Below are 27,982 nucleotides of genomic sequence, written 5' to 3'. Positions count from 1 at the left end.
TATCTAATGCTTCGTACTAACTTCAAATAATTTTTTTGACACGTGCGTCACTCGCAATTCCACGTGACTATTTTTCCAACCGATTGGCTACAGGAAATTACGAAGTAATAAAAAGTAGCACACATATAATGTGCTTCAAGTTTTGTTGAAATATAAGTGAATTACTATAAAGGTTGACACTTATATATGTTTTATCTCTTCCACAGCAGGAAGCAACGATAAAAATATATAGGACCAAAGAAATCAGAAGCAGAGTTCACAGACTCAACTTTCAAAGTAACAAAGAATATTCAGTTACGTAAGTCATATTAGGAATTCACTGGAGTTACTTACAGAAAAGAGTTGACAACAATTTAACCAGTAGACTGACCTGACAGACAGAAGTGAAGAAAGGCTCGAAGGATACCATTGCTCAGACTGACCATGTCCAGGTGGTTGTATGGACAAATCCTCACACTTGTCTGGTGGAGAGTAGCTGTTATGGGTGATATGGACATGCCCACTTTGTATGATATGTCGTTGTGGATCGACGAGACACAAGTGAAGGAGTTTAGTGGTAAGTACATATTGTAATGACCTTCACAAATGTATCCTTTGATTCGTGTTACTAAAAGCTCACAATTAGTTATATACAGTTTCAAAAGTGACTAATTCGGTGTATTTAGTGTTCAGTGTCGACTGTCAGTAGTAGTAAATAAAAATGTATTTATATGTAGCTTGTGGAATGTGTCACACATTCTGGTACAATAAAAGAAACAGTAGCCTTCATCAGTAAAACTTAAAAAATTTTCTTAACTGTTATTTTTCAAATGATTACGTTTAACATTTTCATCGTAGGAAATGTTGATATAATTCTGTTGCAATGGTAATAGTTCAACGTCTTATCTGTAGCCTAAAAAGTTTTAAAACAGAAAATATCATAAAATTCAGCCAAGCTAAGCATCATATTTTATTTTTAGGAGTTTATTGTTCCATTTTTGTACCTATATTACGAAAAGCTTTGAGTGCATTTAGTGTGGTACTGAACGCCTTTGGCTAAGCAGTGGAACTGTTAGCGTCAGGAACCCCATGGTGCATGTTGAACATGTGGTTAAGCTGAAATCATATGAAACCTCTAGAGTACCGCATGATCATCAGTCACAGATGATAACAATAAAGTGTTAAATGTACCAACTCAAAACGTCTAGACCATCAGCAAGACCATGAGTCACAGATAATAACAATAAAGTGTTAAATGTACCAACTTCACTCGAAACGTCTAGACCATCAACAAGACCATGAGTCACAGATAATAACAATAAAGTGTTAAATGTACCAACTTCACTCGAAACGTCTAGACCATCAACAAGACCATGAGTCGCAGATAATAACAATAAAGTGTTAAATGTACCAACTTCACTCGAAACGTCTAGACCATCAACAAGACCATGAGTCACAGATAATAACAATAAAGTGTTAAATGTACCAACTTTACTTAAAACGTCTCAACCACCAAAAAGACCATGTGTCACAGATGATAACAAGGAAGTGTTGAGTGTACCAACTATAGTCAAAGTCACAGTGACAAGTACAACAACAGTACTTCCCTGCTTGTTCATGGAAAGCATAGTGAAGATTAGAAGCATTGGATAACTAAGGAAAGTGGATATGTTGGAAACACTGGCTGCCACCAGCTATTGCTCTGATTAGCAACGAGGATAACGGGCGATAGTGAGTCAAGGGATATTTTCAACTCTTGTTTTCAGAGCTTTGTGATAGACTCAGTAAGCGTCAATTAGCAACTCATCTAAAACTGTGTTTCATTTATTACTAGTTGGAGTACAGCCCCCTGCATTGGAAATATATAAATTATTGATTAATGAAAGGTTATCTTAATACATGAAATGTTGTTTTTCTTATATGTAATTGTCAAAAGCGCAAAATGTGAAACTGTAAAGTTGTATTTATTTCCGCATAGCCCCAACACACCTTCGTATCAAACGTGGTGAAAATCCATCACTGGGGGGGAAGGGGGGCAAAGTAATTGGGAAAAAGCAAAAACTCCCATAAAAACAGCAAAACTGAAAAGTTGTGTGTTCCCCCACAAGAACTTGATGAACCTCCATACCAATTGTGATGAAGATCCTGTAACGTCGACATATAACAGAGAGTAGTATTATATTTATATAAAGGTAATGTTTGTTTGTTTTTTAATTTCGCGCAAAGCTACACGAAGGCTATCTTCTCTTACCGTCTCTAATTCAGCAGTGTAAGGCTAGAGGAAAGGCAGCCAGTTATCACAACTCACTGCCAGCTCTTGGGCTACTCTTGTACCAACGAATAGTGGGATTTACTGTCACAATATAACGCCTCCATGGCTGAAAGAGCGAGCATCTTTGATGTGATGGAGATTCGACCTGCTACCCTCAGATTACGAGTCGAAAGTTCTAACCACCTGGCCTATGTATAGTTGCAACAAACAATACTATTACATTTGTACATATGTGTGGATGTACAACATGTAGTTTGGATATTTCAGATGGCAAACAGTACTATTACATTTGTACAGATGTAAGTACAACATGTAGTTTGAATCTTTCAAATGTAACAAACAGTACTATTCCTATATTCTCTCAGTATTGTTAAAATTGAGATTAAATATCTATATATCCAAAAATGTTACAAGAATACCCAAGCTTTCATGGGGTGTCCTAACTTTTTCACATGACTGTAGTTTGAATCTTTCAGATGTAACAAACAGTACTATTACATTTGTACAGATGTGTGTATGTACATGTAATTTGAATCTTTCACATGTAACGAACAGTACTATTACATATGTACAGAAGTGTTTCAAAAAAACTTATCGAAACAAGTTACAAAACAGACATTTTAGAATTTGTGGTAGTTATAATGGTAATGTTTGGTCAATTGGAGAAAAGATGGCAGCACGGTAGAGAAATGGCGTGGCTGTAAATGTTACTAGCTGAGACAGGATATTTCTTTATTTCTATTTTTCTGCGTCGCCTGTGTTTGATATTCATGGTGTTAAATGTTTTCTCTCTACTTCTGTTTAATAAAAACGAATGTCTTCTTATTAAAAGATATTTTCTCATCCCTCTGCTTCGGCCATGTCAGTTACATCAAAATTTCTGCTACCAAACCCTCTAGAGTCTAGATCTTTGTATTATGTAAATCTGTTTAATTCTGGGCACATATTCTGAATCGAACTCTACGTAATCAGTTCTATATTCATCAATATTGCTACAAAATTCAGATTACCAATTACCAGCTGTTCCTACATCAGTAGAAACTTATTTTTATACGTTTCAGTTAACTTTATTATTATAATTGCTTATTATGAAACTCAGGACGTAGATCTCAGATTATAAATAATCATAGATCTACAATCAGAGATCATTTTATAAGGACTGAAAAAATATCCAATCCTTTTCGACTTTCTTTCATTTTATAAACCCGCGTGTTTCTCTCGCAGAATTAAAGGTTGTTGTTTTATATTTATTTATTTATATCATTCTGAGGGTCGCGGGTTAGAATCTCCGTCGCATCAAACATGCTTGGGGTTCAGCCGTGGGGGCGTTATAAAGTTACAGTCAATCACACTATTCGTTTGCAAAAGAGTAGTCCAAGTGTTGGCGGTGGGTCGTGAGGACTATCTGCCTTCCCTCTAGCTTTACGCTACTAAATTAGGGAAAGCTAGCGCAGATAGCACTCGTGTAGCTTTGCGCAAAATTTAAAAAAAAAGAAAATTTATTTCACATGTTGGGGCTGAAATTGTTACAGTAATTTTAAGTGGCTATCCGTTTACGTCGGTTATTTATAAATATGTTTTATGTTATCTGTGTAGGTGTGAAATATAATTCAAAGAGCAACGAATGTAAGAATACTCTTTAAAAATACACAAAGAAACAACAGCGAAACTGACTTTAGAGTTACATTACTGTTTGCGAAGGCTGGTAAACCAATGGAAACCAATAGGCCTAAAATTCATAATAAAAGAGATGCTAGATTACATCTCTTTACAGTACGCCTCTTACATTGTCATTTCAAACCAGAAATGTATAAGAATTAATATTTATTTTTGTTATCCTCATTTCGCTGTTTGGATATTTTTTTATTCGTCAGACAAAGTGTACTAGATTGTTTTGTTTTTTTAGGGGGAGGTGGTTGTCTGTTGTTTTTGTTATGCGCAAAAATACACAATGGTCTATCTGTGCTCTGCCTACCGCAGGTATCGAAACCCAGTTTATAGTACTATAAGTCTTCAGATTTACCGCTGAGCTACAAAGAGACGAAATTAACTGGAATCGCCAAAATTATATCCGAAATACTTATTATATATATATATATATACAGGACTGACGTTGACTGAAGAAATATGACAAAGCTTCGTGAACCAAAAAGTATAGCATTCGTTATAAACCATATTTTGTCGTAGTAACAAAGAACTTGGAACAACCTCATAGTAAATTTCAATAAGCAACTAAATTATATATTCGAAAGTACTTTACACTGAAAACATTGTAGTGTTCTTGAAATGGGCGCGAATAAAGATGAATCATTTATTTATTTATATTAATTTAAGAACTTAAATTACTCAGATTAGTCCAGTTTCTTTCTTTAGATAAAACGTTAAATCTTATCACATGCTAAGCGAAGGTTCAAACGATTTGACCTCGTGCATCGTTTGGCCTCAATGTAAATAAAAATTATGATTTTTTTTTCATAAATATGAAAGTGCTAGTGTTTTCTGACAGATAGTTTGTTTTTTTACATCACATGTTTTTGTCAGTTTGATAAACGGGCTTGGAGCCCTTTAGCCTCATTACAGCAAAGGAATATTAAATAAACATTATCACAAACCGAATGGCGCCACTAAACGAGCATGGGAGATATTTAACTAGCGATAAGTGTCAAACAGCAGCCTTAGATGATGGATTTACGTTGTCGCCTCATATAAGCTATCATCATTTTCCACATGAGTGAATATAGTTCATTTTCACTAGCTTCTGTGGCGCGTGTCACGTATAGATGTTCTATAGCTCTGGTGAAGTGTAAATTTAGTCATTAAATCTTCCTCGCTGTTGATAAATAAGAGTCATAACTTCATTAAAAGAGTCAATACTCAACTGAGCAGCATGGACGTTAAATCAAATAAACATGATCAAACATGTTAACAATCTTACTGATATGTTTTCGGCCCGGCATGGCCAGGTGGTTAAGGAACTTGACTCGTATTCCAAGGGTTGCGGGTTCGAATCCCCATCACACCAAACATGCTCGCCCTTTCAGCCGTGAAGGTGTTATAATGTGCGGTCAATCTCACTATTCGTTGGTAAAAGAGTAGCCCAAGAGTTGGCGGCGGGTGGTGATGACTAGCTGTCTTCCCTCTAGTCTTACACTGCTAAATTAGGGACGGCTAGCACAGATAGCCCTCGAGTAGCTTTGGGCGAAATTCAAGACAAAGTGACATGTTTTTATCTCTAAATGATTTTAATTCGATGAATGAATACAGGAAGCGAATGAGTCCGTTTTGGATATACAGAAAAATAGCTCGAATACAGGCCCGGCATGGCCAGGTGGTTAAGGCACTCGACTCGTAATCAGAGGGTAGCGGCTTCGAACCCCCCGTCTACCGCGTAAGAGTGTTATAATGTGACGGTCAATCCCATTATTCGTTGGCAAAAGAGAAGCCCAAGAGTTGGGGGTGGGTAGTGATGACTAGCTGCCTTCCCTCTTGTCTTACACTGCTAAATCAGGGACGGCTAGCACATAGATAGCCCTCGAGTAGCTTTGTGCGAAATTCAGAAACAAAAAAAAACTATCTTGCAGTAAATCCCTTTTTTTTAATACATTTTCTTGTCTACGTCTGTATAAATCATTCTATAAATATTTTGAGTAATCGCTATCCTTATTTTGACACCTGGTAACAGTAGTTTGTACTCTCGTTTCATAGTTTGATAAAATAAAGATTCTTATCATGAAATCTATGTTTGCTACTTCAGAAATTAATGTATTGCAGTGGAATGGGTTAAGCAGTTTAAAGCCTGTTTATTAGTGAAATTAAATTTTGTATTTGTAATAATTTATACCGTATTTTCTGTAGGGTATCCCATGGAAATATATGCAATTGTAGATGGCACTGTTTTATCGTATATACTGGACCCAAACTTTGAAAAATATCTGCCTGTGATTCCATCGGAAATCAATTCATTTAATTTCACGTGGACTTCAGGAGAAAATAAGGTATGAGCTTTGAACAGTTTTTTAATTAGACGACATAAAAGCATTTCTGATTAAATTTGAGTTTATTGGCAATGAGTTTAAGTAATTATCCATCTAAACCAAACCACTAAAACATTATGTATAACGAAAACGTATTTATGAATCTACACTTATTGCTACACTTATTATTAAGTGAATGCGTTACATATATTGTTGTAATAAGTCAAGTTTCGCAAATTTATAAATGACGACAATAAATAAACGACTTAATACACTGGTTGAATAGTAAAAATTATTAGCAAATACAGTTGCTGGTACGTAAATGTAAGTTAGAAAGTGTGAGAAAAAAATATTTAATTCTTGTTATTATAATCTCACTCGTAAAACATCATTCACAGACCAATGCTTGAAGTAGGTATTTACTCAGACTTTATAAAATTCGGAAGAAATTTTTAAAAAGATCACACTTTTTAAGATGCAGAAGAAAAAACTGAATCTCAAAGGGAACACTCGGTATCAGAAGTATAAGAGCCAAACGATTACTGGAAGAGTAGTACACGTCTGCAGTAACTCATGCTTTAATTCTAAGTGATTTATACACAAAATACTAGTGCGATAGAAATTGAAAAAGTAATTCAGCTTGTCAGCTAAAATTATAAAGCAATTGATTACGCCTAAGTGGACTTTTGACAAGAGGAAGAGTACTATGCATATATATATATATATATATATATATGTATGTATATATAAAGTGTTTATGATTTCTATATTGTAAATCATTTGTTGCACGTAAGTTTAACTAACACATGTTTATATATTATTTTGAAAACAAGTGGAGTGTGTACTGTTCGTCTATTTTCGACTTTATCTCTAACAAGTTACAGACACCTACTGAAGAATTCTTAGCTCAGTACCTCCCTTATTTAAGCCCCTTGCTAAATACCACTATATATATAGTATTATAGGTGAATTTTACAGAAAAAAGAAAACTTTTCAGTCAAAAGAACTACTCATACTGATTAATTTTGCAGGTTCACATTTTTTATAAAAAATATGTGCTAATAAATGAAACATAGAACTTGATGCAGAAAGAGCCCTTTCCGAGCGGCAATCCGAACGTTTTAGTTTTTACGTTTGCCGCTAGGAAAAGTGCTGTGACGTAATAGTTGCCAAACAAACCGCCAGTGCGTTAAATGTAAATAAATATTGCCAGTGCATACGGAGAAACAGAGGTGGAGTCTGTGTTGACTTTGTGTTCTGAACAGTGTCGAGTAGCGCCATGACAATTCGAACTTACTCTGAACGAACCTAGAACAGTTACTTTTGACACAGATCTGACAAGTTCTAGTGATGAGGGCAGTTCCACGAGCAAAAGTAGCGTAACTGTAAGTGATACTGATGGCGCCCAGGCCGGTTGCGAGTCGGTCATACCTCCAGTGGAAGAATAGTAAGCCTAAGTCATGACAACAAATATGATCTGTATTATTTCTCGTGCAATTTTAAGCATCTCGAAACCTGTCTGGTGTTTATAAATTATTGGTATCACAGACTGGGTTTTATTTGTTTATACTTTGCCGACTATTGTAACTAATACTCGGCCCTTCCACAATCATTGTACCGGGTATTTATGACTCGTAACAAAATGAATTTCAATTATACGTCATAATTCTGTCTATAAAATCAACCTAGATGTAGCAGTCTGAATAGTTAATTTATCTTGAAATGTTAAATTTGAAAAATGGAATTCTTCAAAATTTATCATATTTAAAAATGATACAAAAACATACACAGAATGATCTACCAGCTTTTAAACTTGGAATATATTCTATTTGGGATAGATTTGTCCACTTGTCTAGACTAGGAAATCAAGGTTTCACTGACTTTCAGGTGCCACAAATGCAAAACACGCTCATGAATGTGAAATGTGTATGTCTCGTTACATTTTTCAAAAACTTGTACTTTTTAAATTGTTGTATTATACTAGTTATTGTTTATCGCTTTATACTGCAAACATACCTTTAAGTTTGTTCTGTTCGTGATGGCAAGGGATGGCTTTAGAAAGATGGAACCTGTACACTGCAAGCCGAAATCAGTCCTCAGCTCTACACGAGGAAAAATAGTGGGGACGATCCTGTCTACTGCCGATGGTTTTTCAGTCTCAACATGTTTTTACTCAAAAACTAAAGTGTTTAAAAATATGGCAACCACACAGGAATTATACCTAACCAAAGTATAGTTTCTAAGGCAATTATTAAATTTGTTGAAAATTCACCTTTAAGAAAAATACGCCTCAATTACTTGACAAATAGCAATAACATGCTTTTTTGTTTTAATTATGAATCTGCTACAAATATGTCTGTATTTTTTTTATTAATGTAGCAATACTATTACGCCTTTGAGCATCTTTTGTCATATAACAAAGAAATATTGAACAATCCTACAATCTCCATCGAAACGAAGGGGAAAGTGCCAAAGAAACCTGGAGGTATATGTAACAGATTTTTTGTATATTACATTAACGAAGAAAGAAATTCAAAACTTCAGATAATTAAGCTTTTGTTTATGTTTTTGTACAATATTAACAACGTTTGTTTGTTTTTGAATTTTGCGTAAAGCTAAATGACGGCTATCTGCGCTAGTCATCTCTAATTCAGCAGTGTAAGGCTAGATAGAAGGCAGCTAATCATCACCACCCACCGCTAACTCTTAGGCTACTATTTTACCAATGAATAGTGGGATTGACCTTTACTTTATGACGTCCCCACGGCTGAAAGGGCGAGCATATTTCGTGTGATGTGGATTCAAATCCGCAACCCTCAGATTACGAGCCAAGTGCCCTAACCACCTGGCCATGCCGGGCCATATTAATAGTTACTTGAATCATTCAGTTAATTTAATGTAACTCATTATTTTAGTCAGTGCAAAAATTTGCTCTTTTTTTCTAAAAAGCCTAAAATTGTTTCACTGTTGGCATATGTAAGAATGTAAAGGTCTACAATAACACGCCACTACAACCACGGTTCAAAAACAAGAAATATTTATTAAACTGTAAAAACACTTCGAATAATATTTAACATTTACCAGGAACAGTTAATAACCTCGTGCCTGGCCAGGAGTTAATACTAATGTCTATGAATAATAAAACATAGATACCAATATTAATTATTTAAAATAATGGAATCAGAAAAACGAATCCAAATCCTACCCAAAAATAAACAGCATTCCCAACTCACCTTTCTATATTAATAATAATATCGTGTGACAAGAAGCATTAATTCACTAACTGTATCGTGATCCAGTTTATGAAGCTAATGTCAGAGTACTTATTCACTTCGTTAGGTCACGAGAGTACATCTCACGTGATCATACATTTGCATAACCCTTTTCTATATTAATAGTACCTGTATGTCACCGCTAAGAACTCTTGTATCAGTTTCATAATACATACATATTTACTCACAATAAGCGTGATGAAATAGAAAACAAGTTAGTGTTTTAATGTAACTAAAAATTCATAGATAAAATAAATGATAGAATAATAAATTAATCACAAACAAATACTGTAACCAAAAAATTCACTCTCTCACAAGTAAAGAAACTACATTTTCTAAGACAACAACCTTCTCTTGAACCTTGAAGCCTCACCTTGCTGTTTCTTCTGGAAGTTAACAGATAACACCTAACGAGCTGTAATCATCTAAATATTTAATTCCAGAGAATTGTATTATTTTACTATTTGTTGATTATATCTTGAGATACAAGTTCAATCAGGTTTGTAAACCTAAGATGCATTTGTGTAGAAGTATTGCAAATTATAAAATATATATATTTGAAAAACACTTAGGACACCTTGTATATAATGCTTAGGTAAGAACAAGTACAGCAACCCGATAACATCCATGCAGCCTTCTTTTATACAGAATGGACTAGCTTATAAACATACGTTTTACTCTTACTTTAGGGCATGTGGAGTGTAAAGGTTACGTTGATGACCTTCGTGTGGGTTAGTTTTTAAACTTCTATTTATTTCTAAAATTAATGTTATTTAATATTTTACCTTTTTCACTGATATCTAAACGTTTTGCAGTTTTACCGATCAAATTGTTATTTAATTTTCATAGTGATAGAAAAGTTGACTCAATCTTTTGTAAAACCTGCATAGTACAGATGTTTGATAGAAATAAATTCACTACACGCGCAGGTGGTGAATATATCGAGCTGTTTAAGACGAGAAGTTCTAAGTACACAAGTATTATCTAAGCTACTACAAACGACGAAACATTGTGATAAAACAAACACACGACAAAATACAAAGTGTTGTAAAAATTATATTAAGAATACTGTAAACACAAATTAAGTGTTAAAAACAACTGCAGCTGTCATGTGTGTATAGATAACTGTTGTACAAAAACACTGATAACTTAATTATTTATTTTCTAGTGTTTCAGGTATTCTTACCTTGTAATGGGAACAATAGTGGAACAGCTAGATTCAGTATCGGCCTGAAAATACAGAACGAACATGGAGTTTACCTGAGAGGCACTCCACTGCACTTACATCTTCAAAAACAATGTGCACAGCATGGCAAGTATAAACAGTCACTGACTTTAGTGTATTTTATTTCAGCGTTAGATAGTTTTTAAGTGTTTTTCTTCTAACCATGATGTAGTTACAAACAAAAACCAACGGACCATACAACAAATAAGTTTGTTTTTTGTTCAGTACAAATGAGGTATTCGTGCTGTGCATACCACAGGTATCGAAATCCGATTATTGGCATAAGAAGTCCACACATTTACCCGTGAACCACTAGAGGGCCAACATGTAATGAGAATGTCGAACTTAGATAAAACGAAAATGGAAAAGTAAAATTTAAAGCTTGGTCAAAATTTTGTTTTATGGCAAGTACGTTTATTGTATGTCTTTATCTAACATAGTTATAAGTATCGAAATATCCATATCTAATGACGATTTTGCCATCTGAAGAATACAAAATACACTATCGGGCTAACGTTTACAACGATGTTTGTTTTCAATTTCGCCTAAAGCTTCACGAGGGCTATCTGCACTAGAGATTGAGTGAAATACACAAAAATGTTTATTTAATCCCTAGCGTTTTGACTTACGGTCTTTTGTCAGAGATTAGAAAGTTCACTTTGTTTCTTTTATAACCTCTGACCGCTGATGATAGACTTTCTATCAGTTAGGAAGTTGTAAACCAAATAGGGCGTTTCAGTACTAGAAATAAACGACCTTATAACACCAGAATTTGTTATTTTTCTTTAAGTTGACACTCAACGTTTCGTTTTACCACTTCTTAAAGCTTCGTTTTAAGTTATTTACTGTCAGTTATGGTTCGTGTTTCAGTGTAGCTCTCCTGAAGAAGCTAAGAAAAAACAAATTTGTTTTCTAAGGTCGTTTACTTCTAGCAATAAATTATCTTTTATACACAGATATAAATTGCATGAAGGAAGTGCTGTATAGACATCCGGACAGATTTCCTACTATCTTGTAGATGTCAAGCAATTTGACGTACGAATCGAATGAACAAGTTGTTAAAGATAAAACCCGTTATCGCTGACTTTCCGCCTAGTGGTCGGAAGGAATAACTAGTCGCAGCAAGACTCCAGCTTGTCAAAAGTTTTATTACACAACTTTCTCTCGCTCTCCCTCTCTGTCTCTCTCTCTTTCTTGTAGGGGGAAACGCTCCCCCTGTATTTGAGCGCTTAAGGCATTATTGACTTTGCTCTTGGTAGCAAGATTCTCCAGTGCTTGTCGGGAACATTATTTTGAATATGTTATCACTCTTTGTATCTTTCTGGTTTTACATGATTAAACTGGACCATCTTTTTTAACCCTGCTTTAACTTTTTAATTTTTTCCACAAAAATCAGTATATTTATATTATAGTTTTGTTCTGTACTCTTATCTTTTCATTATTGATTTATTTTATATAATATAGTCATTGTACAGATATACACATAAAAAAACAATAAACGTTTGATGGCGAGCGAGGATTTGCCTAATATTGCTATAAAATAAACTGTAGTAGAATATGTGCATCCTCACCTGATTATGATTACCATATTATGAATATGCGCATGCTCACCTAATTGTGATATCGTATTTTCGTACTCCATTAGTAAGTTATAGTATATTAAAAATCATGAAAATATTAATATTTTGTTCATTGTTAAGCGCAAAGCTAAACACTGGGTTATCTATGCTGTGCTCAGTACTGGTATCGAAACCCAGTTTTTAGCATTACAAACCTTCAGACTGAGCCATTAGGAAAAGAGTAAGAATTATTAAGTAATATGCGAGTGTAATCAAGAAATGCGCGAGTGTCAAATGACGTGTATATTATAATGAAACATGTAAGTATTAAGACATTTCTGTTAAATTCAGTCTGAAAAAAAAGTTATGGAACCAAAACTGAGAACTAACTTCCTGTCAAACCTTACGAAACATTTCTGCATTGTAACGATAAGAGATCTTGTTTGCGCCTAGTTACAGATCCTGAATGCGACAAGAAGTGTGCCAACGGAGGGCGCTGTAACCAGCAGAAAGTTTGTGAGTGCCAGAATGGGTTCGTGGGTCAACACTGTCGGACAGGTGAGACGTATAAATATTAACTGTCATATTAAACATAACTGTATAATCTCGTAATGAGTTATTTTATCTCATGTCTCTTTTTGTTTTTGTTGTCGTATTACAGATTAAGTTGTAGAGAAAAAATTAAACACGACAAAAATATGCGTTTCTTCATTCACGAAAACAACAAATTTGTGAGGATACCAGAATAATTTTAATTATTTTTAGTTCAATTTTTACTTAAGGAATAGTTCTACTTACTACGATAAGACTATTGTATTTAAGGAGCAAAGACCTTAGTAACAAAATCAATATTATATAAACATATATTGTTTCCTTGTTTAAGGTAAAAACATGCACCTAATACTAGAAACCTATGATTTTGAAGAAAACACTTTTGTTTCAACTTTTAGTGCGGTAATTGTTAGTAATTAAATGCAGTCACAAACACCAGGGAAGAGAAATTGTCCCCACACGTGAATGTTTTAAACAACCCCCAAACGTTTTTTGAACGTCTCGAAGAAAATAATGTTAAAATCTTTGGAAGAGAACCAGACGTCAACAGAAAAAACATAACTGAAGCACTAGTAATAAAGTCAACCTTAAATAAATATCCAGAAACCTTCCTTTATCTGTATCATTTCATCCACCTCATATTACAAAAAACTAATTTAATGCCATCTACAAACTTGTCCTTATGATCACAGGCGTGTAACGTTTTCTGTATTTCAATTACCTTACGAAAGGGTTAAAAACCCATCTCTTAACAAATAATGGATGACCTGGTATGACAGGACGAAACGTAACAATTATGAAAATTAAAATTTGATTGTAAAGGTTGCTCTTATTGTATTAATTATTCGTTCAAACTTCTAATTAAAGACAGAGTTGTTCATACGTTTAATTTCCCTTTTCTATGTAATGTTCTCTTAACAATATGATTAAAAACACAGATTTTATTGTACATTATATTATATTATTACCGTTTAAATCTGTTCTTTCTCAACTTTATATTATATAAGGTGTCTACATTGAACCTGACCCTCCCAAGGCCTGCCATTGCTCCTTTTGGCTTTTGTATCCAAGCGCAGTTGGATGAATTGGGTTTGTCCTTGGATAACATTGCTGTATCCACTGGTCAGCCCACCCCACCATGGCTTCTTACGGTCCCCAAATGTGACCTATCTTTAAGTCATCTGAAAAAAGCAGACACTCCTGATTGGAAATACTGTCTCTTACTTGCTGAACATCTTTCAAACCATCCTTCCATTCCTATTTATACAGATGGTTCAAAATCAGGTGACTGTGTGAGCTCTGCCATGGTTTGTTGTAGCTCGATGGTTATGCACAGAATCCCCTCTACAGCTTCTGTGTTCACTGCTGAACTGTATGTCATTTCTCTTGCCCTGGATCACAAAAAAGCTAAGCAGTATTCGAACTGCACTACTTATACTGACTCGCTTAGTTCTCTACTGGCCCCGGAATAGCTTCACATTAGTTTGCACCCTGTTCTCGCCGATATCCAAAACCGACTGGCCCATTTCTCTTTAACATCTACTTCTAGCCAGTGTTTTTGTTGTTTTTTTGGATACCAAACCACGTTGGTATTCGTGGGAACAAGCTCGCCGACCCCGCAACAAAATCCATCTGCTCTGGCACTATCACCATCGTGCTTGTTCCATACATGAACTATGGTCCTGTATTCAAGGCTTGGCTCCGTGCCAGTTGGCAGTCGACTTGGAATGAGCAACGTGACAACAAGCTTTTCCAAATAAAACTCTATATTGGACTTTGGTCGTCTTGCTTCCGTAAGGATCAGAGAGAGGAAATTGTTCTAACTAGACTACTCATTGGTCACAGTTTTTTAACTCATCATTTTCTTTTATCTGGAACTGATGCACCAATGTGTAGTTTGTGTGATACTCAGGTCACAGTAAACCATATTTTACTTTCTTGCTGTCGTTATGACTCTCAACGACGGCGCCATTTTCACCATATTCTGTCCCAAGATTTGTCCATAACGTTAGACAGTGTTATTGGTGATGATGACACTGTCCACCTTGGTAATGTTTTTAGTTTTTTAAAGGCCATCGATCTTTTTAATGCCATTTAAGCCTTTTAATTTATACATTAGACCTTTTTAAATGAGATTTACTTTTAAGAATCACAATCCATCTAGTTCGATTTGAAATTATAAAATGGCCGTAAAGTCAAATAATTCGGAACCAGGACTGGAAAGGCCAACTTCAGGTGACTAACGCTGGTGTTCGAACTACCTGTTAGTCATCCTGGTGAGTTATTATTAAAATTTTGCTACAAGTCTTTTAAAATTTTTATTACTTTCCTTTTTGAAAATGGCCATAATGTCAAATAACCCGGAACCAGGACAGGAAAGGCCAACTTCAGGTGACTGACGGTGGTTTTTTTTTACTTACCTGTTAGTCTTCCTGGCGAGTTATGATAATTATAGTAATGCTACAGAAAGTCCTCTACAACTTGAATCACTATAGTTTTTTTCTTAATGCTGTAGATATAGATTTTCTGCCTTTTTTTTACTTTGTTTTATTTTATCTTACTTTCCTTTTATAAATTTCCTAATTTTACTTTAATTTTAACTTTTTACTGGATGTTTGGTATAAATAGCCTAGCTGCTTTGTGCCATAAAACACCAAATCAACTAACCAACCAACCGTGCACATACACCCAAAGTCTAGAGGTATAATAAAACTATTCACTCAAAAGTTTATGCTTTTTTGTAGTTAGAATACTGTGAACTAACTTTGAGTTTTAACACTGATGGCTGGATTTGAAACAATACCAAAGTTCTGTAATTAAAGATATTTTTGATATAACTGTGTTTTTAATAACTGATACCTTCGTTTTACACTTGATGAATACGTTTCAGGTATCTACATATGGACACATTTAGTATAACAGTTATCCAGCTAAACGTACTTTTTATTTCTGTGTTCAGCTCTCTGTTACCCTCAGTGTATGAACGGAGGAACGTGTGTATCAACAGGAGTATGCAAGTGTGCTGATGGTTACCAGGGTCCTCACTGTGAAGGTGGTGAGTTTTTGTTAGTGGTAATGTCAAACTGGTGATTACTGAGGTCCAAACTGTGAGGGTGGTAAGTACTGTTAGTGGTAATATTCAGCTGAACATTACCACTAACAGTACTTAACATTCTCACAGTGAGGACCTTAATAGCCATCAGCTGAATTAAACAGTAATTTGTTATGTCGATTGTAATGATATACAGAACACACGATCACAGTTTAATCGAGTTCCCAGTTTCAATATTATTCACAATTACACGTAGGAATATGTCGGGAGATATGTCTCCTAACTTTATTTTGTTCTGATCACAGGGATATGTCGTAAGAAATGTTTGAATAGAGGGAAATGCGTTCAGAAGGACAAGTGCAAGTGCAGAAAAGGTTATTATGGTCGTCGTTGTGAATACAGTAAGTTTGGTTTGTTTGTTTGTTTTGAATTTCGCACAAAGCTACACGAGGGCTATCTGCGCTAGCCGTCCCTAATTTAGCAGTGTAAGACTAGAGGGAAGGCAGCTAGTCATCACCACCCACCGCCAACTCTTGGGCTACTCTTTTACCAACGAATAGTAAAGTTGATTGTACCATTATAACGCCCCCATGGCTGAAAGGGTGAGCATGTTTAGAGTGACAGGAATTCGAACCAGCGACACTCAGGTTACGAGTCGAGTACTTTATTTGTTTGTTGTGGGGTATTTCTTGTGTACCCACAACAGGTATCGAAACCTGATTTTAACCTCGTAGGTTTAGATACTTACCGTTGAGCCACTGTGAGGCTTCAAAATGTTTTTTTTTTAACTTTAATCTGAATTGTATCAAAAGTCATATATTGACCAGATAGAGGGCAGTCAGTAGCAGTATCTTTAGCCACAAGATCTCTGTCTGGCTCTTTAAACCAAATAATGGAATCGTCTTGCATTGTCTTAACACCTCTAATTTGAACATATGGAATGTATTCAGCAAAAACTCATCCCGTTGCTTGATAGCTAACATGCAAGGCCTGGGATGAGGTTTTGCTGAATGCATTCCACATGTTCAAATTAGGGGTGTTACGGCAGTGCAAGACAATTATATTTTATAGAACTGTAATTTAATGATTCGATCGTCATCAAAAGAGCACTGTAGGTGCTGAGCACGCAAGAGAAAGAAAAATATTGTTGTGAACATAACATTATTATTACCACAGTTCTGGTAATTCAGCTGTGACTTTCCAGGGTTGATTCCCTGCGATGAACAGAGTGCAGATAGCTCATTTGGTAGCTCTGTGCCACTGAACCAACAACAGTTTTTAGAATTATACACGTACTTTTATATACATTAAAATTATTTTATTTACGAGCTTTTGGCCCCCTTATTGTAGTCCTCTGCTGGTACAGCAGTAGGTCTACGGATTTACAACGCTAAAATCAGAGGTTCGATCCTCCTCAGTGGACGCCGCAAATAGCTCGATGTGGCTTTGCTATAAGAAAAGCACACACACCTCTTATTGTAGCATTTATCGTGTAATAATATACTAAGGTAATAATTGGTAAGAGGCACGAAAGCTTGTAAATAAAAGTATTTTAATGCATATAAACATCATCAGCAAATATTGTTCGCTTTTTAAATGAATAAATAGCTTAAAGTTTAAGTTATTCATTTATCAACATAAAAATTCAAAAATCGCATGTTTAAAAGTTTAATATTGAGAATAAGTCACTGCGAAAAGAAAAGTAGAAAAATTCTTAATTTAAGTTTTTGAATGTTTATACAACCTTCCTCTGATGATTTTCTCAAATGAATCTTAAAGCGCCCTCTATACTGCTTACAGAAAATTATGATATTCATCCGTTAAAATAATTATTGAATACTTCAAACTATTACGAAAAAGGAAGTTACTTAAAAGTTATATCTGATAAAAACTATTTTAAAGTATCCAGTTTTTACATACGTTACGAAAAACTTAGTTTTGATGCTTATTACAAAGTGTAAAAAAAGTGACTTCGATTCTTATTTCTGTTATTTTCTCTCTGTTAAGTAATATATTAAAACTGTCGTTACAGGTAAATGTACTATACCTTGTTTGAACGGAGGAAAGTGTATTGGAGTCAACCAGTGTCGGTGTAAAAGGGGATATTCTGGAGCTCAATGTGATCTGGAAAGTAAGGAGAAAGGAATAAGAAAGCGAAGTAAGTATAGTAACTGGTTGAGAGGGATTGTCCCTCTTGTAGCAGTTAAACAATCATTAACGCAAGTAAAAATGACGGATGGTATAGTAGAAACAAATATGTTTTATTTTGCGTAAAGATTTTGTAGCCGTGTATTTAAAGCTTAAAATTGCTAACTATCTTTTAAGATATAAATTATAAATTGGGTATTAGCTTTAATTTTTTTATTCATAAGGTTTAGATAGTGCTGAATTAGCCCTTTAAAATAATGTAAGTTGAGAGTAATAGCTTCAAGGGCTAATTCAGCATTGTCTAAACCTTATAAATAAATAAAGCTAACACCCAACTTATAATTCAGTTTACCCTGAAGACCTTTAACACTTAGTGGGTGGACATTTCATGGTATATGGCCTTTTCTACATAATATACAAATTAGTATGTTTGCCAATTTTTTTTACCTTATTCAAACCACCCTTTCACACCTACCATATGCGCAAACTTCCAAACTGGAAAAGTTGAGTTCTAGATTGTCTGTAAATAAGTGTACATATCTGTAGATAAGTATACATATATTTTTTGGTGGAACACGATCCATCTGTTAAAAAATGCTGTTGTTATTGTAGACAAACTGTTTTCTGTATCTCATCAGGCATCTGGTATATAAACTGGATTTGTGAAATCTGTTTCTAGCCATCTGTACATTGACATGACCCAGTTACGGCTGGGAACATCTGATTCAATTTCGGAGCAGATACTCCCGACAGCAGCAAGCTACAACCAACAGATAGTTTTTGTCTGCGTGTATTGTGGATGATGATTTGCCTTTTTCAGATGTTTGAATAACCATACTGTTGGTTTGGAATCAAGCCTACATTCTATTAAATAACGGTACTGTTAGTTTGGAATCAGGCCTACATTCTATTAAATACCCATAGTGTTGGTTTGGAATCAGGCCTACATTCTATTAAATAATCATAGTGTTGGTTTGGAATCAGGCCTACATTCTATTAAATAACGGTACTGTTAGTTTGGAATCAGGCCTACATTCTATTAAATACCCATAGTGTTGGTTTGGAATCAGGCCTACATTCTATTAAATAATCATACTGTTGGTTTGGAATCAGGCCTACATTCTGTTAAACACTCATAGTGTTGGTCTGGAATCAGGCTTACATTCTATTAAATAATCATACCGTTGGTTTGGAAGCAGCCCTACATTCTATTAAATACTCACAGCTAGTTTACAGCATCCTTCTGTGATTTATTGGCTTCCATCTATGACTTTCCATGACGATAAAGTACGTATCCTCTGAGGACTAGCCATGACTGATGAACAATACAGAGTACTTCTCATTCCGTCATTCACTTCAAAGGACAAATAAAATAATACAACTTGAGATAACTAGATACATACAGTGGTTAAGCTTGTTATATTAAAACGATTTTAGGGCCTCCTTATATGGTTTCTGTTATAAAAGGTCCTGTCGTGAGACTTTCATGCCCAAAACACGCCTCTTCTCCATACATGCTTTTTATGAACCATCTTTTGTGCGAGAACAAAAACAGTTTTTCAACGGCCGTTTTAACACTTGAGTTGTTTTAGAATCCAAAGGTACCATGTCTGATTATTTGTGGTGTGCATACCAAGTTAGTTTTTGAGCTTCTTAAGATGTTTGATGGTTGAAATCTTTATATGGGTGAACCCCTACACTGTTGGCATCGTTTTCAGACAGATGTTCTTCATCTTGGATTACGTGGACGGCTCTTGCTACAAACCATGTGTTCTTGTTTGTTACAGGTGAGATTTACTGCAAGTGTCTTTCTGAATCGTACCGATTTTCCAAGTTGATTCATATTCCTCTGTTCTTCAGGTCAGTTAACTAGAAGGGTTATCCCCGTCTAGGACATTTTAAATCATCAATCTTTATGACACGAGTGTATGAAAAGTTTGCAAATGAGAGACCTCTGACGTAACTTTTCTCAAAGTGACCACTTTTTGAGGTATCACGCCACCAAAGTACTTCTGGTACATTAAATTTCACCGACCACCGTGACTACCTGTCTGTGATTCTCGCGTGTTTGATTTATATATTAAAAACCGTTTTAATGCTGAACTGTAGTCTGAATGTCCAGGCTCTTACATTTTATATCACATGTTGTATCGTCAGTCGTCTGATTAGCATAAATATTAAATAAGGAAAGTGAGTGACTGATATTATTTTAAAACAGTCACGTCGTGACAGATACAATATTTGAAATTGCAGTTATTCTTTAACGATTACAAGTACACAATGCTGCTTGTTTAATACCACAAAACACAAGAAACATTCAAACTTTTCTACAGTAAAAGGCACAGGAAAGGCAATTTTAAATTAAAACTTCACCTTTCTTCTTAGGCAAAAGATCTACATTTTAAATGATACAAGTTAAGTGTATGTAGGCATAAATGAAATAAAAGATTCTTTGTTCCAGCAACAAACAATACTGAGGTAATAATATAAGTTAAAACAGCAGAGTTTAAATTAGTTAAGGAGTAAAATCAAAAAATATTTAGTTTTGTCTTTAAAAGTGTCATCTAATGCAGTCTTGCTTTTCACAAGAGAAGATAATTGACATAAACAGTCATAACTGTCAATAAATTTTGAGCGTGTTGGACTAAACAAACCATTTCTTCCCGTGTTATCAGCCTCTTTGACATGAATGTAAAAACCGATTTCTTCAAATTTAATAGCGTGGAAAAAAATTTGAGTAATTTTTCTTACTGCTTACATACTAATGAAATTGATAGAGGTCATAAAGTACTTTAAAAACCATAGGCGAATATTATGATAATGTGGGAAACAATAGTGTTGGTTATTATTTAATTTTGGGAACAGTTTGATTCAATCAAAATACACTCATTAAACTTACGTCCATCGGCTTCAAGTGACGAGTTGTTTCCAAAAGAGATTGCAATAAATTATGTTGAAAGTCACAGTTAAAAACATTACGACAAAACTACAGGACCGGTAAGAAATATTAAAGTATGGATTCTGTTAGGGAAACATGAAACAATAAAAAGCTTGGTGGAACAAAAGAGAAATTATGTTTCAACATAGCTTGTTGTTTGTTTATAAATATATACTCAAAAAAAGAAACGTAAAAGGCAAAATATGAGACAAATTGTTAACAAGTTTATTCCGGGTAGTTCTGTATGACATGTGTTAAACTTTGCACATTCACTGCTGAACATCCAAAGTCTGCAAAGGCGAAGTCCACGCTCACTAGGTGAAGTTTAATGTCACTCAACGTCAATAACGAGTATGCCCCCCTGTGAGCATCAATAACTGCTTGGTATCTCCTGCCCATGGAAGCGATGAGATGACGACTCACATCCTGTGGAATGGCTGTCCACTCAGCCTGCCAAGCTGCTGCAAGCTGAGGTAGAGTCTGCGGTTGAGGTTGTCGCCGTCGCAGACGTCGGTCCAACTCGTCCCAAAGATGTTCGATGGGGTTTAAATCTGGTGATCTGGAGGGCCAGGGAAGAACGTTGATGTTGTGGTGTCTCAAGAAGACAGTGGTGAGTCGGGCTGTGCGAGGACGGGCGTTGTCATGTTGAAAAACGTCGTTGACGTTCACCATGATGGGTTGCACATGGGGCCTAAAAATCTCGTCGACGGTTGCGTAGGTCTGATCAGAAATCCTACGCAGCCCTGGTATGGTTGAGGCAGTAGACGTCGCAGTGGTGGTCCTATCCCGAAGGTGACGTAACCGGATGTTGCGATCTTGTGCGGGCGTGATCACACGAGGTCTGCCAGATCGTGGACGGTCACGAGTTGATCCATGTTGTTGGTGACGATTCCATAGCCTTGTGATGGTGCTTGGGTGGACATTCACAGCTCTGGCAACATCTGATCGAGATTCGCCTGCTTCCAAGCGACCAATGGCGTTGTTGCGTTGTGCTTCAGTCAGTCTTGGCATAACTGTATTGCGTGTCGGTGGCTTAACACTGAGCTATGAAAACCGAGAACCCGTCACTTTTATAGGGATTTTGCACATGTTGCACTTGCAGAACATGCAGATCTCTCAAACAAATTTATTGGACACGCAGGCGTTTTGGCGAAAAATCCGATGCTTTCCTCCGTCTTCAAAGTGCACAACTTTTATTGTCATTTTGGTCTGACAATCAGTGCCTAAACACGTGTAACATCACATACTCTGAGCTTGTATCGTTATTACATATATTTCTCTTTAAAATAACAAAAATATCCCTTTTGCGTTTCTTGTTTTGAAGAGTATATATACTGTTCGATTAGTTTGTATATTATTAGAATATGGTATAGAGTGTATTCCATACTGAGTTAGTGGTTTCGTAATACATGTATCGCAGAATTAGCTTGTACATTATTAGAATATGGTATAGAGTATATTTCATACTGAGTTTGGTGGTTTCTTCATACATGTATTATATTGGATTAGCTTGTACATTATTATAATATGGTATAGAGTATATTTCATACTGAGTTTGGCGGTTTCCTGATACATATATTGTTGGATTAGCCTCTCCATTATTAGAACATGGTACAGAGTATATTTCATACCGAGATTCATCGTTTCCTAATACATGTATTGTTGGATTAGCTTCTACATTATTAGAATATGGTATAAATTATATTTAATAGCGAGTTTGGTGGTTTTCTAATACATGTATTCTTGAATTAGTTTGTACATTATTAGAATGTTGTATACAGTATATTGCATATTGTCTTTGATGGTTTCCTAATGCATGACTTTTTGCATATAAGCTTTTACGTTATTAGAATATGGTATAAAATATATTTCATACTGAGTTTGGTGGTTTCACAATACATGTATATTTGGATTAGCTTCTAAATTATTAGAATATGGTATAAAGCATCACCGAGTTTGGTGATTTCCTAATACATGTATTGTTGGATTAGCCACTCCATTATTAGAACATGGTACAGAGTATATTTCATACTGAGTTTGGTGGTTTCACAATACATGTATATTTGGATTAGCTTCTAAATTATTAGAATATGGTATCAAGCATCACCGAGTTTGGTGATTTCCTAATACATGTATTGTTGGATTAGCCACTCCATTATTAGAACATGGTACAGAGTATATTTCATACCGAGATTCGCCATTTCCTAATACATGTATTGTTGGATTAGCTTGTATATTATTAGAATATGGTTTAGAGTATATTTCATACTGTCTTTGGTGGTTTCCCAATGTATGTGTTGTTAAATTAGCTTCTACTTTATTAGAATATGGTACAGAGTATATTTCATACCCAGTTTCGTAGTTTCCTGATACATCTATTGTTGGATTAGCTTCTACATTATTAGAGTATGGTACACTGTATATTTCGTACTGAGTTTTGAGGTTGCCAATACATGTGTTGGATTAGCTTCTACATTATTGCAATATGGTACAGAGTATATTTCATACTGAGTATTGTTGGATTAGCTTCTACATTATTACATTATTAGGAAACCACCAAAAAAATGTATTCTTAGATTAGCTTGTACATTATTAGAATATGGTATAGAGTATATTTCATAATCAGTTTGGTGGTTTCCTAATACATGTATTGATGCATTAGCTTGTACATTATTAGAATATGGTATAGAGTATATTTCATAATCAGTTTGGTGGTTTCCTAATACATGTATTGATGCATTAGCTTGTACATTATTAGAATATGGTATAGAGTATATTTCATACTGTGTTCTGTAATGTAATAGTATCTGATGTTAACTTTGTTGATTTACTTCTAACAGTTGTATAAATAAAATTTTGAGTAAACTTACGACCAGTAAATCAAACTGAGACATAAGAAGAGAAAATGAATCCTGGGTAGGTTAAATAGGATCATAAAATTAATGCTTTTCCCCTGCTCTCTGTAATTTCAGAGCCATGCGTACCTCGTCGCTGTAAACAAAGGTTTTGTGTGGGGAATGACTGCCGGTGTGAGAAGGGGTGGCATGGCAGGAAATGTAACAGAAGTATGTACTTTACAATGGTAAAATTCGGTAAATATGACTTTTAATTATGTTGTAAATATTACATATACTATAGGAGTCGATTTTAAAGTTTATATCTCACATATTACCATGTTTGATGGGAACGGAACGTGACTATTTCAACAAGCCCCTAGCTACTTTAATTTGTTTTCTATTCGTTCAGTTTGTAGGGAATAAATAGCAACGCGAGTTTTGCAGATATTTTAAGGTTCATTAAAACATCGTTTAGATAGAACAATGGTTTAGTTTTACGTTTTGTTATGGTTATAATTAATTATACTTGTCATAAAACATTATTATTAGGCCTATTATACGTTTTAACACTACATTATTTTTCTGGTCCCTTAGAGAGTTTCAAGAATTAAAAGAACTGTTACATGTAACAACTGTTGTTTTAACAGACAATTTGTATAAATAGTGTTCCGCAACCTACCACTATGTTTGTTGTATCCCATCTGGCTTGATGAGCTCTGAACTAAGGAAAACGAGCCGTTTCAGAAGTTATGGTTTACATGATGTAGTTGAAATACTACGGGGATGAAATTTGCAAAACCGTAGAGGTAGTTAGCTGAATAAAGTGGGCCTGTTTTTGGAACAAGAAAACAAATTACATAAGCATAAAAAATGAAAAAGCAGTTCAAATAAGTCACTGCACTACTCAAGCTTAAGGAATAAATTACGGTATTCAGTGTCGGTAAGTACCAACAAAATTTCACCCCTGAAATATTATTATTATAATACGTCCTACTAAATCTTAGCCAACAGCAACATATCTGTAGACTAACAACACTAGAAACCAGGTTTTGTTACCCACGGTGGTCAGAGTACTAATAGACCGTTGTGTTGCTTTGTACTTGACTATAAATAAAATCTAAACCTTAAAATACTTATAGGACGAGAAAAAATGTAGTATTAAAAGTTTAATAGGCTTTATACTAATGTCTCATGACAAGTATGGTTATTTAAAATCAATGTATTATAGCAGACCCTCAGAATGTGACAGTATGAAGCGAGAGCATAAAAAAAACAACTTTGAAAGTTGGGAAAAGTGAAACGATAATTTCATGCATTAGTAAAAATTAGTTACAATATAGAATCCTCTAAACATGAAAATATTAATGTCTAAATAAGAACCTTCATGACATAATTCATGACTTAACATTTTTAGTCTCACACTCCACTTGCTCTGACCTTAAACCTCCATTGCGATTGTTCTGAAAGCTTCTCAGATGGTTTGACAAGACTTAACCTCAGGAATGTCTCCATGTACTGTAATATCTTGTGATCACATTGGAGCTGAAGGTATATGGTATTTCTGTAGTCCAAGAACTCGGAGTGTCCTTTGATTAGAACTCTTACTGTTGCTTTGTTTTTTCTCGTCATCTGTGTAGGTCACAGTCGTTGGTGTTGGTCGGCATTCTCCTTTTCTGATCTATCACAACATGGGTTGACGATGCTGATACAAAATGGCCTGGTTCTGAAGTACCCATGTCTGCTTGACGGTTAAGCTCAAAAGTAGTACAAACAACAGCTGCAGTAGAAAGTCCAGTTACATACACAAGATGAAGATCATTCTAAACTTTAAGATCTCCCGGTATATTAGACAACTCGTCAAAGTTCCAACCAAACACAGCGCTTCTTAATGATTTAACAAAGTTATACGAAACAGTCAAGTATAGACAAGTTACTCGGGCCGTCAGCAACAACATGTTACTTTCCACTATACCACTGTTAAAGCAAAAGTACATGAACCATAGAACATTACAGATCTCGTGAAATACAAGTCGAACAAACTGGGGCTATTACTGGGGTTGCATGGCCCTAACCTTAATAGGCGTCGCTACTTTTCGAGAATTGTAAATAATTTTAATCATGGAAGATAATTTTACTATTTAATTGCTAAAAAATAAACGTTTTAATTACTAGGTTATTTCACGTAATCTGGTTCTTTCGAAGGAAGAAATCAATAAAACAAACTATACATACATGTAAAAATGAGATAATTTAATTACAATCAATTCTTACTTTAAGGTCATCCACGCCAGAGAAGAATGAAACAGATGTACGTTTGATTGCTCGAACAACGAACAAACTGTGCGTGTTATTATTATCAAATCTGATAGTAGCCGCAGAAGTACGTATTAAACAACGCTATAGCCACACATCAGGATTACCACTTTAGTCGACAACTAGTTTGTTCCGAGTTGTCAATATTCCCTTGTAATTTAAGCCTGATCTGTCTTGCATGGAGAAGATATCCTGTTGTTTATTTTGTATAACGAAATGTGAACTGCAATTAATATACCTATTTTAATTTTACTTTTTTATTCATTGTTTCGATAATTAAATTCTGTTGTTTATAGTACTCATGCCTAATTTTTGCAGTACACGACGATGTAACTGTAATTTAAAAATCACTCGCATATTCCACAAATATTATATTAATACGTGAAATAAAATTCCTTTTTGTAATTCATTTTTGAAGTGAAGTTTTTATAGTTTACGTGGCGTGACTCAAGTAAAAGAAACTACTATTAACGAGAGTCGTATGAAATTTACATCACGTCGTTGTTTTTCTATTTTCTCTTCACGAAATCTCAGACACTTTTTAAAAAAGCATTGAAATCTCCTACATACGTTATGTTTCCAGTGAACGAGAAATAAGTATTAAAAACTGTTTAAATATAATTATTTCTACATTATCACAGAGTATCTACAAAGTCTGTTTTAATGCGAATAGTGTGTGTGTTTTTCTTATTGCAAATCCACATTGAGCTATTTAATGAGTCAACCGAGGGGAATCGAACCCATCATTGTAGCATCGTAAATCCGTAGACAACACGAAGAGTAGTGATGTAGTGATGTTCGTAGGTCTAAAGTATATTGTATAATATATTCCTGACTTTCTACCGATATTCTTAACAGGCAACCATTATTAACATGAAACTTAGTATAACCTTCCTACGAGGCCTCATTTCTTCGTTGTTAAATATTGAATAAGTAAGATAATCTAAATCATTTTAAAACCTGATTTTCATCAGCACAAGTACTCTTCTATTAAACAAAAAAATTAAGAGTAGAAGATATGCGTGCTCAAATGTTTCATGAATTAGCCTTGAAACTGCTACACATTAATTTTAATTTTCTTAAAGTTGTAAACTGAGGTTACAGAACTAATAAAATACGCCGAATTACAAAAAAACAAAACAAATCTTAATATAGAAATTATCTCGGGGTAGTATTAAGATAGAAATTACCTCGTGCGACACTCGAGGAGTTATTTTAAGGCGAATATCGTGCTGGTATTATCGGTCAATTAAAATATATACTATATTATATATAAGTGTGCTAATATTCCAAAGCTTTGTTATTTTAACTAGTAGACTCAGAGTTTGGAATAACTAGGCCCAATCCTTGCCAAGTGACATTAATTTCACCAGTTGAAATACTCCTACAACGCGAATTTTTCTGTTTTTCATCACGAAATAAATTTACGTTTCTGTTATTTACATATCTAAACTTAAAAGTAAACAACAGCTATTTTCTAATTTATCTATAAGCTGAACTTGAATCGAAAGTACCTTATATAAATGCTAATACAGTAACAATGTTAAATACTTTCAATATTATCTTTGGTGCACAAATTTTCTGCAAAGCAATATGTCAGTCCGTCAAAATAAGGTTCGAAAAATATTAAACAACATTTAGATTTGTCTTTTTTTCGACCTCTAAAGTTATTCATCAACAAAGGAAGCAGCAGGTAAAGTGTTGAGCACAACAATTTTAATTTTCAGAACACAAACAGAATACATGGATACAAAACAAGTATTTTTTTGGCTTGGGAGAAATCTGCTCCATTATCTTTGGCCACTTAGTGTAAAGGGACATTTCTACAATTTCATGCAAGAGAACCACAGCTAGGAACTTC

The 27,982-nt window shown here is 34.7% G+C and overlaps 2 protein-coding genes across 9 annotated transcripts in view; one reads left to right on the top strand and one right to left on the bottom strand.

The window, feature by feature from the left end:
- LOC143227388 (uncharacterized) overlaps positions 1-27,982 on the bottom strand; it is a 54,993-nt gene that overhangs the window by 24,390 nt on the left and 2,621 nt on the right. Inside the window, exons 2-3 of the mRNA XM_076458840.1 lie at positions 24,488-24,637; positions 17,933-18,009 (exon numbers count right to left, since the gene is read on the bottom strand). The gene's annotated coding sequence lies outside the window, so the exon portion shown is untranslated. The remainder of the gene's footprint in view (positions 1-17,932; positions 18,010-24,487; positions 24,638-27,982) is intronic.
- Positions 142-26,530, top strand: LOC143225396 (protein shifted-like). 8 transcript variants are annotated; one of them, XM_076454722.1, is made up of 10 exons: positions 144-556; positions 6,107-6,246; positions 8,605-8,710; positions 10,666-10,809; positions 12,735-12,839; positions 15,793-15,885; positions 16,191-16,286; positions 17,918-18,043; positions 23,944-24,063; positions 26,086-26,530. In XM_076454722.1, the coding sequence occupies exons 1-10, from the start codon at positions 424-426 to the stop codon at positions 26,124-26,126; spliced, it is 1,104 nt and encodes a 367-aa protein (XP_076310837.1). In that variant the 5' UTR covers positions 144-423; the 3' UTR covers positions 26,127-26,530. The 8 variants fall into 8 exon arrangements, with proteins under 8 accessions (XP_076310842.1, XP_076310837.1, XP_076310838.1 ...); XM_076454723.1 differs by having other exon boundaries at positions 145-556; positions 12,741-12,839; positions 15,793-15,888; XM_076454724.1 differs by having other exon boundaries at positions 146-556; positions 15,793-15,888; positions 23,944-24,036.

The sequence above is a fragment of the Tachypleus tridentatus genome, chromosome 9 (assembly GCF_004210375.1).
Source record: "Tachypleus tridentatus isolate NWPU-2018 chromosome 9, ASM421037v1, whole genome shotgun sequence".
Lineage (NCBI taxonomy): Eukaryota > Metazoa > Arthropoda > Merostomata > Xiphosura > Limulidae > Tachypleus > Tachypleus tridentatus.
Note: the sequence above shows the minus strand (reverse complement) of the source record. Positions and strands in the feature narration are given on the sequence as shown.

Excerpts from the sequence above, each read along its gene's own strand:
- LOC143225396 (XM_076454720.1), top strand. The coding sequence starts at position 424 with ATGTCCAGGTGGTTGTATGGACAAATCCTCACACTTGTCTGGTGGAGA. Across the intron at positions 557-6,106 it reads ACAAGTGAAGGAGTTTAGTG|GGTATCCCATGGAAATATAT; the intron begins GTAAGTACATAT and ends TATTTTCTGTAG. Across the intron at positions 16,287-17,917 it reads TGGTCGTCGTTGTGAATACA|GTAAATGTACTATACCTTGT; the intron begins GTAAGTTTGGTT and ends CTGTCGTTACAG.